This window comes from Bacidia gigantensis (assembly GCF_019456465.1).
Source record: "Bacidia gigantensis strain McMullin 20006 chromosome Unknown contig_180, whole genome shotgun sequence".
Classification (NCBI taxonomy): Eukaryota; Fungi; Ascomycota; class Lecanoromycetes; order Lecanorales; family Ramalinaceae; genus Bacidia; species Bacidia gigantensis.
Window position 1 is genome coordinate 25,789 of NW_025408596.1, and position 13,631 is coordinate 39,419.

General features: G+C 49.1%; 2 protein-coding genes across 2 annotated transcripts; one reads left to right on the forward strand and one right to left on the reverse strand.

Moving 5' to 3' along the window:
- Positions 1 to 240: 240 nt before the first annotated feature.
- Positions 241 to 8,359, forward strand: KY384_002922 (Type I Iterative PKS; the record flags this gene model as incomplete). Its single annotated transcript, XM_044811444.1, has 8 exons — positions 241 to 382; positions 432 to 1,264; positions 1,472 to 1,660; positions 1,720 to 1,741; positions 1,793 to 4,893; positions 4,942 to 5,314; positions 5,369 to 6,251; positions 6,307 to 8,359. The coding sequence occupies 8 exons, from the start codon at positions 241 to 243 to the stop codon at positions 8,357 to 8,359; spliced, it is 7,596 nt and encodes a 2,531-aa protein (XP_044670577.1).
- Positions 8,360 to 8,581: 222 nt separating this feature from the next.
- On the reverse strand, positions 8,582 to 9,355 carry KY384_002923 (uncharacterized protein; the record flags this gene model as incomplete). The annotated part of the gene is made up of 2 exons (XM_044811445.1): positions 8,582 to 9,086; positions 9,144 to 9,355. The coding sequence occupies 2 exons, from the start codon at positions 9,353 to 9,355 to the stop codon at positions 8,582 to 8,584; spliced, it is 717 nt and encodes a 238-aa protein (XP_044670578.1).
- Between the last annotated feature and the right edge of the window lie 4,276 nt (positions 9,356 to 13,631).

A 13,631-nucleotide genomic window follows, 5' to 3' on the forward strand; every position in this document is an offset into this window, starting at 1 on the left:
CACATCTATATGCGCCATCGCTCCAATATCACTGCCTACAAATTGCGAGCTTTGTTTGTCGTCGCGCCACCCGCTTGGCTTTCATTTGGAGTCCTTAGATGACTAGAGCCGGCCCATCGACAATTCTCTCAATCATTTATCTGGCACTGTATTCACCCTTTTTGCTCCGCGTGGTAAGACATTATTCCCATAATCAGCCCTTTGAGAGGAGAATCTTTCCGAACGGAAGGGTGACGCGTCATGCTGGAAGACCCACAGCATGCCCTACCAACGGGCGTTGATAAGAATAAAGCACCTGTCGCTATCATTGGTCTCGCTTGCCGCTTTCCAGGTGATGCTGTAAACCCGCAAAGTTTCTGGGAGGTCCTTTGCAATGCTCGCTGTAAGTGATTGCCCCTATTCTTACCAGGCTTGCTGATCATTTTATGAAGCTGCCTACTCGGAGCCACCAGAGTCTCGATTCCATATCGATGCCTTTCACACACCTAATCGTAAGAAGCAAGACACTATTAGGCCTAGGGGAGGTCACTTCCTCCAACAAGATGTTGGTGCCTTCGATGCCAATTTCTTCAGTATCAGTCAGAATGAAGCGATCTCTATGGATCCACAGCAACGCATCATGTTGGAGACCGTGTATGAGGCCTTTGAAAATGCTTGCCTGCCCTTGGATACTGTTGCGGGCACCGACACCGGTTGCTTCATGGGCAACTTTACAACAGACTATCGAGAAATGATGTTTCGGGACTTCGATTCTGCACCGACATACGCCATGAGTGGCTCAGGTCAGGAGCTGATTTCCAACCGAGTATCCTGGTTCTATGATCTCAAAGGCCCATCATTCACTCTCGGTACAGCATGTTCATCAAGCTTGGTTGCCCTACATCAGGCGTGCCGAGCTATAGAAGCTGGAGAATGCTCGATGGCTGTCGTAGGTGCTACTAATCTGCTGTTGAACCCCGAAATGTTCATGGCCCTGTCAAATCAGAATTTCTTGGCGAAAGACGGTCGCTGTCGCAGTTTCGATGCTGCCGGCGACGGCTATGGACGCGGTGAGGGATTTTCAGCCATCATTCTGAAGAATGTCAATCAAGCAATTCTGGATGGTGATCCTCTACGAGCAGTAATTCGTGGCACTGGCGTCAATCAGAACGGAAGAACCAAGGCCATTACTCAAACGAATGCCAAGGCACAGGCTGAGTTGATAAAGTCCACATATCGTTTAGCAGGCTTGAATTTTCAAGACACCAACTACTTTGAAGCCCATGTAAGTCTTACACGGAGTTTTAATGGGATGATCTAATTTAGTCGATAGGGAACTGGGACTGAAATTGGAGATCCGCTCGAAATAGAAGGCATTGCGTCTACCCTTGGATCAGTCAGAGAACAAGGCAATGATTTGATTGTAGGATCTGTAAAGTCAAACGTAATGACAGCGACTCACTCTCAAGAGATTAATGCTAAAAATTCCTAGATTGGTCATCTGGAAGCCACCGCTGGTCTCGCCGCGTTGATAAAAGGTATTTTCATTCTTGAAAATGGTCTCATACCCCCAAATATCAACTTGGACGAACTAAACCCGCGGATTCCATTTCGAGAATGGAAAGTCACAGTACCAACTACGTTGCGACCATGGCCAACCGAGGGCCTGAGACGGCTGAGTGTACGTTCAAACCCCCCCATGTCTTCCAGAGTCACACTGACAACAACGTCATTCTCCAGACTCAGGGCTTTGGGTATGGAGGTTAGTCAATGAATTTTTGGGTAATTTGGTGCAACAAAACTGACCGACCAGGTACAAACGCTCATGTCATTCTCGACGATGCCTTTCATTACCTCGAGACTATCAAACAAGAGGGTAATCATTTCACAAAAACGCTTAGCTCACCAGCCATACCACTGTCGACTTCGAGAAGTAAAATTGCGACCAAACATGATTCCAAGGCTCTGAAACGAAAGAGAGTGTTTGTATTGACCGCACAAGATAAAGATGGGATCGATAGGCAACGTCAAAATCTTCATCAGCACCTCATGAAGAAAGAACGCGTCGCAGACGAAAGCTCGTATTTACGGGACTTGGCTTTCACTTTATCGAAAAAACGTACCAAGCTGGCTTGGAGGACTTATACTGGAGCTACTTCTCTGAAAGAGCTGACAACCAGCCTACAAGCATCAGAGAGTACTGCGTTGACCATGCGACCAACCAAACCCCCACGAATTGGATTTGTATTTACTGGACAAGGAGCTCAGTGGCCAAGAATGGGTCTCGAGCTACTCGAATACACAGTCTTCCGTAAATCGATCGAAGAAGCCAACGATTATCTCAAAATCGTCTTGAATTGCTCATGGTCGGTACTCACGGAGCTTTCCAAAGACGCATCATCGTCAAAGATTGACCAACCAGCTTACAGTCAGACTTTATGCACCGTCCTTCAAGTGGCGCTTGTGGACTTGCTAGAGTCTTGGGGAATCACCCCATCGGCTATTGTTGGCCATTCCAGTGGTGAGATCGCTGGTGCATATTGTTTAGGTGCTTTGTCAAGACAAGATGCCTGGAAGATCGCCTACATGAGAGGACTACTATCGTCGGAAATGAAATCGACCTCTCCTCCCCTATTGGGAGGTATGCTGGCTGTAGGTACATCGAAAGAAGACGCAGAGAGCTGGATCTCTCAATATCCAGAGAGTAATGTGGTTGTTGCTTGCGTAAATTCCCCTTCGAGCGTAACAATATCCGGTAATGAATCAGGCATCATCGAGCTGGAAAGCGCACTCAAAGATGCGGGCATCTTTGCTCGAAGGCTGAAGGTTGAGATCGCATATCATTCACCACACATGGAGGCAATTCAAGGCGCATACCTGCATTCTATGAGCGGAATATATGCCCAAGAAGGGCACACTGAACGAAGAATGTACTCCGCGGTCAGTGGAAGTCTTGTTGACGGTGAGGAGCTAGGACCGGTCAACTGGGTCAGGAACCTCGTTTCTCCTGTTCTATTCTATGACGCAGTTCGTGAGCTTCTGCAGCCAACTACAGACCGTTCTTCTCAGAACGGCAACGCGGTTGACGTACTAGTCGAGATCGGACCACACTCTGCCCTCAAAGGTCCTGCCAACCAAACAATGCAAAAGCATGGAGTCAAAGGCGTGGACTATCTTTCCTTCCTGTCACGAGGGGCTAACGCAATCGATACGGCTATGATCGCTGTCGGCGAGCTTTTCAGTCGAGGGTCTTCCATCAATATCTCCCGCGCGAACAACGACGTTGACTCTGCCAACCAACCACTAGGTAAACCACTAGTGGATCTTCCATCCTATTCATGGAATCATTCGCGTACCTATTGGGCCGAGTCGCGTATCTCTCGACAGCATCGGTTTCGTAAAGAGCCTCTTAAAAGTCTAATCGGACCACCATGTCCAAATTACGGGGAAAGTGAGAGATTGTGGAGGGGTATCTTACGACTCGCTGACGAGCCTTGGATCCAAAACCATACAATACAATCAACGGTACTTTATCCAGCCGCAGGATACTTGGCAATGGCTATTGAGGGAGCTTCACAGATCGCAACTCAGGGCAAAGACATCCAGAATTTCAGATTGAAGGATGTTCAGATCGTGGCCCCTGCTGTCATTAAAGAAGACTCTCCCACTGAGTTTGTCTTACAGATTCGACCGCATCACCGAAGCACGAAGGACGATTGGTTCACGTGGAGCGAATTCACAGTTTCATCGTCTGCTGAGGGTGGAGACCTACGGAAGAACTGTAATGGTCTACTGCTGATTGAATATGACACTCCAACCGATTCGGCATCGAGCATAGAACAAAATCTAGAGGAACAACATGCCCTTCAAGCGTACGAGGAGTACCAAACATCATGTCAAACTGTACAGAAGACTAAAGAATTTTACGAAAATCTCGATCGTCTGGGTCTCAGCTACGGTCCTCTCTTTCAAAATGTCACCAAGATTCAGAGTACCGAGAACCAGAGCTGTTGCGAAGTTACTGTATCGAATGCTGGTATCTCAGAAATACCCCATGAACAATTTGTCAGACCACATGTCATTCATCCCTCGACGCTTGATGCCATGTTCCACGCAATCTTTGCCGCGTACAATCACAAGAAAGAAACAATGAAGGAAGCAATGGTACCAAAATCAATTGACGAAATCACCATCTATGCCAAGACTCCATTTGAGGCTGGATCGCAATTCAAGGGATTCTCGACTGCCTCTAAGCATGGGTTTCGGGAGATGAAAGGAAGCTTGACGATGTTAGACAAGTTGTCTGGCAAAAGATGTGTCACCATGAAGGACCTACTTTGTACTGCTATTCCCAACTCTAGTGTCTCGGAACAGACGCAGACCGAAGTAAACGCAGGGAAGCTGTACAGTCAAGAAATATGGAGACCGGCGCTCGATTTATGTTCAACAGCGGAGAAGATCGCATTGATGAAAGGGTCGACTTCGACTAAGCCCTCGAGAACCTCCTCTGGTAGCGCAGAATCTTCTTTGACTGCCTCAAGCTCTACTTCTCTGACTGAATTGACTTATTACTCCTCGGTTGAAACGTCAGTCGCAGCAAAGAAAGACCCTCTTTACGACTCTTCCAGGTTGTCAGATCTGCCCAATCAATTTCAGCAGCCTCAAACAGCGCCGGAAAGGTTCGGCCCCATTGATGACGAGAAATTGAATCCACAACCAGTAGACTGTACAGATAACGAGAACGCCAATGAGATATCGAATAATAAACCTATAGCGAACGGTGAAGGTTGGCCTAACCTACCAGACCTCATAAAACAATCAGATACCGACCTGACTCCAAGCTTAACCCAGAATCAGGGCATTCCCTCGGCTTACATGCATCATGCTGACATTTGTTGGAGACAGCTATATCGGGTAGGTCGTTGAGTCACGGTCGAGAGTAATATGCTAACCTATTTCAAGCTTCTTAAGTTGATGTCTCACAATAAGCCCTCTCTTTCTGTCTACGAAATTGGATCTTCTACATTTCGGCTCGACGCCTCGCTACTCTCGTCGGAAGATCCATTCGTTCAAAGCATAGACTTTACACTTAGTTTGTACGACGAAGAAGCTCTGGCTCATGCCAAAGAGTCGATGCGAGCGCGCCAAGGACGTACCATGTTCACTCATTTAGACCCTGACACATCATCTAGCACCATCGACGAAGAGACCTCCGCCTACGATCTCATCATTTTGTCGGATCTTGTCATGCCAGTGAAGAGATTGCGTTCAATCCTCGAAAAGTTGCCAAAAATATTGAATTCCGGAGGCAAAATCTGTTTCTATCAACGATCGAGTTTGTACCGGCAGCCTATGAGGTAAGTGTACATGATTGAGATGGGCTTCTCAGGCGCTTATTCCACTAGTGACGAGTCACGGGACTTTCCACTAGCATTCGCCGACAGCACCACTTTCCAAGATATATTACGTATTCAAGATTTCACCGTTGACTTTCGTACGAATGACTCCGACCTTGACGGGACACAAAACTTTGGTCTTCTCTTAGCAAGAACCAAATTATCCATCGAAAGTATCCCTACGCATCCTAAGGTGCATCTCCTTCAGCCTACAATATCTCTACCAAAGACAGCTCGATTTGCTTCATGTATAGAGAATGAACTCAAGGAGAGCGGAGTCGACGTCATCAACGTTCAATGGAACTCAAATATTGATAGCCTGGAAATCTCGCATTGTATTTCGTTACTAGAGCTCGACTCGCCGATACTTTCAGACTGCGATCAGCAAGAATTTTGTATGCTTCAAAACGTAATCCTTAGGTGCACCGATCTTCTGTGGATCACAGCCTTTGAAGGACCAGCTGCCGCTTTAGTACCTGGCATGTTCCGCACTCTTCGAAATGAGGTACAAGGCAATCAGTACCGTACGCTCAGACTTGAGCCGATGGCTCTCAATTCACCTGAAAAACATGCATCGACAGTGGCAAAGCTCCTCACGACTTCTGCTACAGACCATGAATTCCTGGAAGAGGATGGCAAAGTCACTGTCTGTCGCTATATCAAAGACACTCCTATGAATGATACATTATCGAGCTCTCTCGTCGATGAACACGAAGTGATAGACCAGCTACACCTCGAGCAGATCGCCAGTCCACACAAGCTAGGCATCCTGAAGCAAGGGATGCTTGATACTTTGTGCCTAGAGGCAGACGATGATCTAAACATCCCCATTAAAGGTGACGAGATCGATATTCATGTCAAAGCAACTGGTCTGAAGTACGTTCCTCCTCTTTCGTTCTTGCACCCTGGATCTGAAGCTAACGCAATGCAGCTTTCGCGACGTGATGGTCATCATGGGCCAGATACCGGATGATCTGCTCGGATTCGAAGCCAGCGGTATAGTGACGCGATGTGGGAGAGACGTCACGCAATTCAAAGCTGGTGACAAAGTCTGTGCCCTAGGTCATGGAGCTCACCGCACAGTCTTTAGGAACAAGGCAATCTTTTGCCAAAAGATACCTGAGAATCTCTCTTTCGAAGAAGCCGCGACAATCCCACTTGTACATTGCACAAGCCATCATGCGCTTATGGATGTAGCCCACGCTCGATCTGGACAGTCAATACTGATTCACGCCGCCGCGGGCGGAGTAGGACAGTCAGCCATTCAATTGGCTAAGTACCTCGACCTCGAAATCTTCGCCACGGTAGGATCTCCCGAGAAACGGGACCTGCTTGAGCGCTCGTATGGCATCAAGTCCGACCACATCTTTAACTCGCGAGACACAAGCTTCGCTAAAGGAGTCATGCGAATGACAAAAGGCAAAGGCGTCGACATCATCCTGAACTCGTTATCGGGGGAATCGCTCCGCCTGAGTTGGGAATGTATCGCCAACTTTGGCACATTTGTCGAGATTGGGATGAAAGACATCCTCGTCAACACCGGCTTGGATATGCAACCTTTCTCGCGAGGCGCCACATTTTCATTCTTTAATATCAAGCACATAATGACGGACAACCCGATCGTGGTTGCTACCCTCATGCAATCCATCTTCGACAACATCCGAGATGGAATTGTGCAACCAGTCTCTCCAGTCAAGACATATCAGATCTCGGATGTGGAGAGCGCCTTCCGGCTACTGCAGACGGGTAGACATCAAGGCAAGATTGCTCTCCAATGGGAGTCGACAAGCCCGACACCCGTCCTTCGTCGACAAAACCAACCACTCCACCTCCGCCCCGATGCCACATACGTTCTCGTAGGGGGACTCGGTGGCCTCGGCCGCAGCCTCACCCATCTCCTCGTCGACTCAGGGGCCAAACACCTCTCAATCCTATCACGTTCGGGGCCCAGCTCAAAAGCCGCCCAAGCGCTGATCGCCGAGATGAAGAACACCGACGTTCAGATCAGCATCCACAAATGCGACATAGCGTGCTGGGACGAGATCTCTCGCGCATTCCAACAAATCACATCCTCAATGCCTCCAATAAAGGGAGCCTTCCAATGCGCGATGGTACTCCAAGACCGGCTCTTCGAAACGATGTCGCACTTCGAATGGAGCACCAGTCTCCGCCCCAAAGTCCAAGGGTCGTGGAACGTGCACGATCTCCTGCCCTCCACAATCGATTTCTTCATCCTCCTCTCCTCATTCGCCGCGCTCATCGGCAACAGAACCCAGAGCAACTACGCGGCCGCGGGCGCGTATCTCGACGCGCTCGCGCACTACCGGCGCGCGCGCGGCTTGAAAGCCATCTCCGTGGATCTGGGCGTGATGCGCGACGTCGGCGTGATCGCGGAGCACGGCGCGACGGACTACCTCAAAGAATGGGAAGTGCCGTTCGGGATGCGCGAGAGGGAGTTCCACGCGTTGATGAAGGCGGTGATCGCGAAGGAGATGAGTGGGAATGCGAACGCGCTGCCTGCGCAGATCGTGCATGGGCTGGCCACGGGGGAAATGGTGCGAGTGGCGGGGGTGCGCACACCGTATTATCACGACGATCCCCGCTTTGCCATGTTTGCTGGCACTGGGGAGCTCGCTTCCTCCGATGCGGCGCTGTCGTTGTCAAAAGGCGAGGCTGCGGCAGCAAGTGCGAAATCCCTCCAGGAACAGCTCACGCAGGCGACGGATATTGAGGAGGCGACGAAGATGATTACGGATGCGTTGGTGGCGCGGGTGGCGAAGTCGCTTGTTGTGGAGAAGACGGAGATTGACGATGGGAGGCCGCTGTATAGCTACGGCGTGGATTCGCTCGTGGGCATCGAGATTGCTAATTGGGTTTTTCAACAAACCAAGGTGAAGTTCTCGGTCTTTGATATTCTGGCCACGGCGAGTATTGTGGGGTTTGCGAGGGATATTGCGGAGAAAAGTGAGGGGTTTAAGAAGTAGGGTAATGGGAGAGGGTGATGATGGTGGGTTGTTTCCTTACTCATATTATAGAGATTGATATACATTCGTTCTTCCGTTGCGCTCTAGGATAATATTTAAAATGCTGAATGTGTTTGTGGTCACGACTTGATGACGCTTGTGGGTTCAAGAATTATTGGAACGCCTACTAAGTATGCTGGCTGTCACCTAGAAGTCCAGCTTCACCACCCACTCAATTCTGAGTCAGACTTCCGACCACTGACCCCGAAGCCCATAACATGTAACATCTCTATCATCGTCCCACGTCCGTTGTCCCTTTTGTCTTCCGTTGAATGCGATTGAATGCCCGGTGCTGATCTTCGGGATTGGAGGTGTTAACAGCCGAGGTGTGTAGGCAAGATCAGGTGTGGTATCATGACTTGATTGCGAAGCCTGGGATCCTTTTTCAGCTACAAGCTCTTCATGACCTTCAAGCGGAGGACGGCGGTTAGAGACATCCATCTTGCTGCCGCTCCATCGGTAGAGAACTTTAGATCTTATGCTGCTGAAAGAAGCGTCGATTGTTTTGGAACATTGACTACTGATCTCATCGAAAAAGCGTGGCATAATTGGAAGGCATGCAATTAAAATACCGATAGTCATCTCAGCCCATGCCCAAAAGCCATTCAGCATCATAACGTATGTATTATCGAGTGATTCAAGCACCACGAAACTGTAATATGTTCGCACAATTGACACGATGCAGGCACTAATGTCAGGGTGATTAGCGAAAATACTCGAGTACGCACGGCAATTGTTTACTTACCAAATACCTGCAGCGAATACGGCAATAGGTCTCAACTTCTTTTTGAATGGTCGCTGAAGCTTATAGATGGGAACCATAGGAAGCGCTAAGATCATGAAGTCGGATACAATGTTGAAGATGCCTGTCGCAATAATTGTGGGTTTGAGGTCGATACAATGTCCTGTGGTAATGAGAGGGTTCCAAATCTTCTCTCGAGGTATACATTCCAACATTATGACGATAAGAACAGCAAAATAGGTGACTGATATCATTCCAATAATCGCCCAGATTGCAGCAAAGAGGAATTTAGAGCCTTTACGATTCGGCACAAATATCCTTAAGAGTTGAAGGAGGATTGAGAGCTTGATTAGGAATACGAGTATGTTGTAGAGAATGTCATCAATGCTGACCCACTAGCATGAGTCGTGAGCGAGATTCTGTAAGGGAGGCCTGGTAGGGGACCTGCATAGCGAAAACGGGAGAAATCCTTGAGCCTCACGTTCCATTGATGCGTCCCACCGCCGTATTTCATCACGCACACGAATGGTACAAGGAATCCGACTTGTCCGACCTGGCTTCCTCAGCTATTAATATGGGACACTGAAGTCCAAATTCCTCACCCAAGCTAAAGCCAAGACATCTGGAGTCTAAGGTATAAGAGTAATATCCAACTTGCATTAGCATTCATGACTTACAGTCCTCACAGGTCACTGATTTGAACAGGTAAAGCCTCGTGTAGCCCCTTACTGACAAACACAGCGTCGATATAAGCAAGCACAAGGTCGCAACTGCAATGATCGTTGTATGGATGTTGCTAGGGTTTTCGAAATTGGGAACGATTCCTGGCGGAGGCGGGGCTGCTGGGCTGTTGAGTAGCTGTTCTATCTGAGCGGATGTCAACTTGACTGATGATGGCATAGACATGGCTTTTGCAGCGCTCCAGATGATCGAGTCCGAAGGAGACAGTACATAACTGTCCGCGCTCCAGCGACATTGCGCAGACTTTCAATGGTCTTGCTGTTGACATTGAACATAGCCTACGGCAAAGCCTTTCGATGGCGGGGCAGTGTGCATATGATGACTGCACATGAGCGAAGGATTTGGGGTACGCCGACGCAGGGTCTTCAGTCGGTGAACAGTTCCTGTAGTTTGTTTATCCAACTAAAGTGTCCAACTAAAGATGGGAAGACCGATTTTGAATGGTCTGCAACTCCGATATCCTGAAAAGCAAGGCTCGTGTAGGACTCTCCTTCCACTCAATGAGGCATCTGCTGGCCGAGAGTAAAATTCGTCAATCCGACAATGTGCGCTTACCATCGGGGTATGACTTGCAGTAGATCCCACAGTAAGCTGCATGTTAGTCAGCCTTCAAACATGACCATGTATGACGTTGAAAAAGCTATCTACGGCGTAGCACCTGCAAGTAACTACTCGAATAGGCTCATGAGCCCAACAGTGCAAAGCTAAGGGTAAGCAGCATTGCCGCATTCAGATCTCCGCTTTGGCGACCAGTGAACCTTGAGATCGGTATGGTAGATTCGTAGGACAGCATTTTGATGATCTGGAGGTAAGACCCTTAAAGACTGTATAAAGCAGAAAGAGAACATTCTCGACATTTCCCGGGGTGAGACATCGACCGTGGTGGACTTTGAACGCAATGCCGAAAGGAATTGGTTCAGCAGCAGCTGTAGCCTGATGGAAGCAGTTCTGTCGTAAATTGCTCGACGTTATCGCTCGAACTACACTTGAGAAGATGCAGGTCTATCAAGACTGATGATGAAGGTTTGTCTGCCAAAGACTGATGATGAGATTGCATTTATTATTTCATCCTACCTTGAGAGACAAGACAGCCAAGCACTTACCCTTTCGATGCCCAGCTCTCGGATGGATCATATTTTTGCCGATCTTGGCGCTTGTGAACACTCAGCAATCTCCCCTATCCTTCACTCATTATCGTCTTTGCATTCAGTGATTCACCATTTCGCACAAGACGATCTTTAATGCGAATTGAGCATCAAGAGTATGAAGATAGAGCAGCACCAGTCATATCGTTCATGTCACCTTTTCACAGCAGATCCAGATACGACCGCCCTTTCCAGTCTAGACCCTTGCGAATCGTCGCGGAAGGCACTCGACAGAGAATTGTTCATATCCAGTCTCTACGCTACTTCCACGTGATGTATCATTATGCAGTCGAGCCATTGACTGCCCATAGAACTCTACGTCTCATAACATGGATGACGTCATGTGTTGAGTGACTGCAAACGGAGCAACAGGTTATTCTCACGACAGACTACTCATCATAGCATGTACGTCTTCGACTGAGCGCTGTTTATATGCAATTCGAGGTTTATGGCCAATCGAGAAAAAGCATGAAATCCTGCCGATAGACCTCGTCATGATTCTGGTAACGAATTCTACAAGCGACCAACCAAGAGTCCTAACAGAAGGTTCGATCAACCTCTGATTTCATCCAACCAAAGGGGCTAAAAGCGATGACTCGAAATGTAAAGATGTATCAGCTGGGTGGCTGCCAGGCTTCAAGACATCTCATCCTTGGCCGACCGACCATCGGAAATAGGAATCTCGAAAGGCTCAAATACGAGCAGATTCACCCATAGTCGCAGAGAGCTCATGGCAATTGTTTGTAGCTGCGATCAATCTTGGTTCGACCTCAATTGCATGGCATGCTCACGGCTTCGCCTAAGAACAGCATTGTGACCGATATGTAACGTCAAGCTCGGCCTAGGTACCAGCACCACCAGTGAGAATCTCCGACCATGACATGCGGCATTTGGCGATCTAATTGACAAGGCCGCGGGTCATTATCACCGAGTAAGCATGCTGTCAATTGGTTGCGCATAACGGACCGAAGCGATTACAGCCGACGAACTTGCGTTGTTTCTCCGACATGGCCTGACTCGGAACTTATTACGTGAGAGTCTCGGTGTTGCAACCAGCTTCAATGTCCGACAGACCACAGGTGATCTAAGTTTGGTGGAGTAAGCTGTGATCTGAGGCCAAGAAGCTTGTTAAGACTGAATATCATGCATAAGGCATACCTCCTGTTGCGCAGGCGATTGGAGTTGGCCAATTTTGAGACTATCCTACCATGACCGATCACAGACTATGGATCGAATCTGACCCCGTCTTTACCGATCATGGTTATAAAACTCGGTGCAGCATCCTTTTGTCGCATGCTGAGATATCTCAGCAATAAAAATTCAAGACTCCATGCAAAAGACGGAATTCGTACATTCTGACACTTGGAGGTACTCATCATGATGCTCCCGCCCCTCTTCTCCCTCGTTGCCCTGTTACTCATCACGCCAAACCCCGTATTTTCGAAACCCGTTGAGAAAAGGGGTAAGTTCCAGACCAAGCCAGATTTCAATTCATCAACTAACCACACCCACAACAAGCCATCGACGAAGTCACCCTCAACAATCTCAAATTCTACGAACATTTCGCAGCAGCAGCTTACTGCCCCAGCAATAACGACGACGGCGCTGGCGGCAAAAAGCTCACCTGTCCACCTAGTCCCTATCAAAACACCACGAACTGCCCTCTTGTTGAAGCCGACGACGTGACCACTGTCCTAGAATTTCAAAAGTAAACCTCCGCACCCCTCCCCGCCCCTCGCCCTCCCTCTCTCCCCCCTTTCTCTATCACCATCCTTCCCCAAATGCCAGCCACCCCTCAACGCTAACCACCACTCTTCACCCCGACAGCTCCCTCCTTACAGACGTAACCGGCTACCTCGCCCTCGACACCACCCGTTCCCTCATCATCCTCTCCTTCCGCGGCTCCTCCTCAATCAAAAACTGGCTCGCAGACGCAGCCTTCGTTCTCGTACCCGCCACATCCATCTGCCCGACATGTTCCGTAAACAGCGGATTCTACCGCTCATGGCAGGAAGCCAAGAGCGGCGTTCTCGACGCTCTGAGGCGCACGAAAGCTGCTCATCCAGATTATAAGGTAGTTGTTACGGGACACAGTCTCGGTGGGGCGATCGCTACTGTTGCCGCGGCGGAGATTCGCAATGGTGTGGCTGGGGAGGGGGAGGGGGAGGGGGCGGAGGTGGATCTGTACACTTATGGCGCACCGCGCATTGGCGGCGAGGTGGTTAGTGATTTTATTACTAATCAGAACAAGGGCGGGAACTGGAGGGTGACGCATACGAATGATCCGGTGCCGAAGCTTCCGCCGAGGCGGTGGGGCTGGAGACATGTCAGTCCTGAGTATTGGATCAAGAGTGGGAATGAGGTTGAGGTGGGCGGTGGAGATGTAGAGGTACTTTATGGGAATGCGAATGGGGATGGGAATGCGGGGAGCGAGGGCAATGATGTCGATGCGCATGGGTGGTATTTCAATGCTGTGGGGGCGTGTGGGCATGGGGATGGGAATTAACAGGAGCTACCTACGAGGTGGTGGTCGTACTCTGGAGCGAGAACGATCTCTGTTGTAGGTTATTGTGTTTCGTCGAAGCTCCTCTGTCAATCTGAAAAA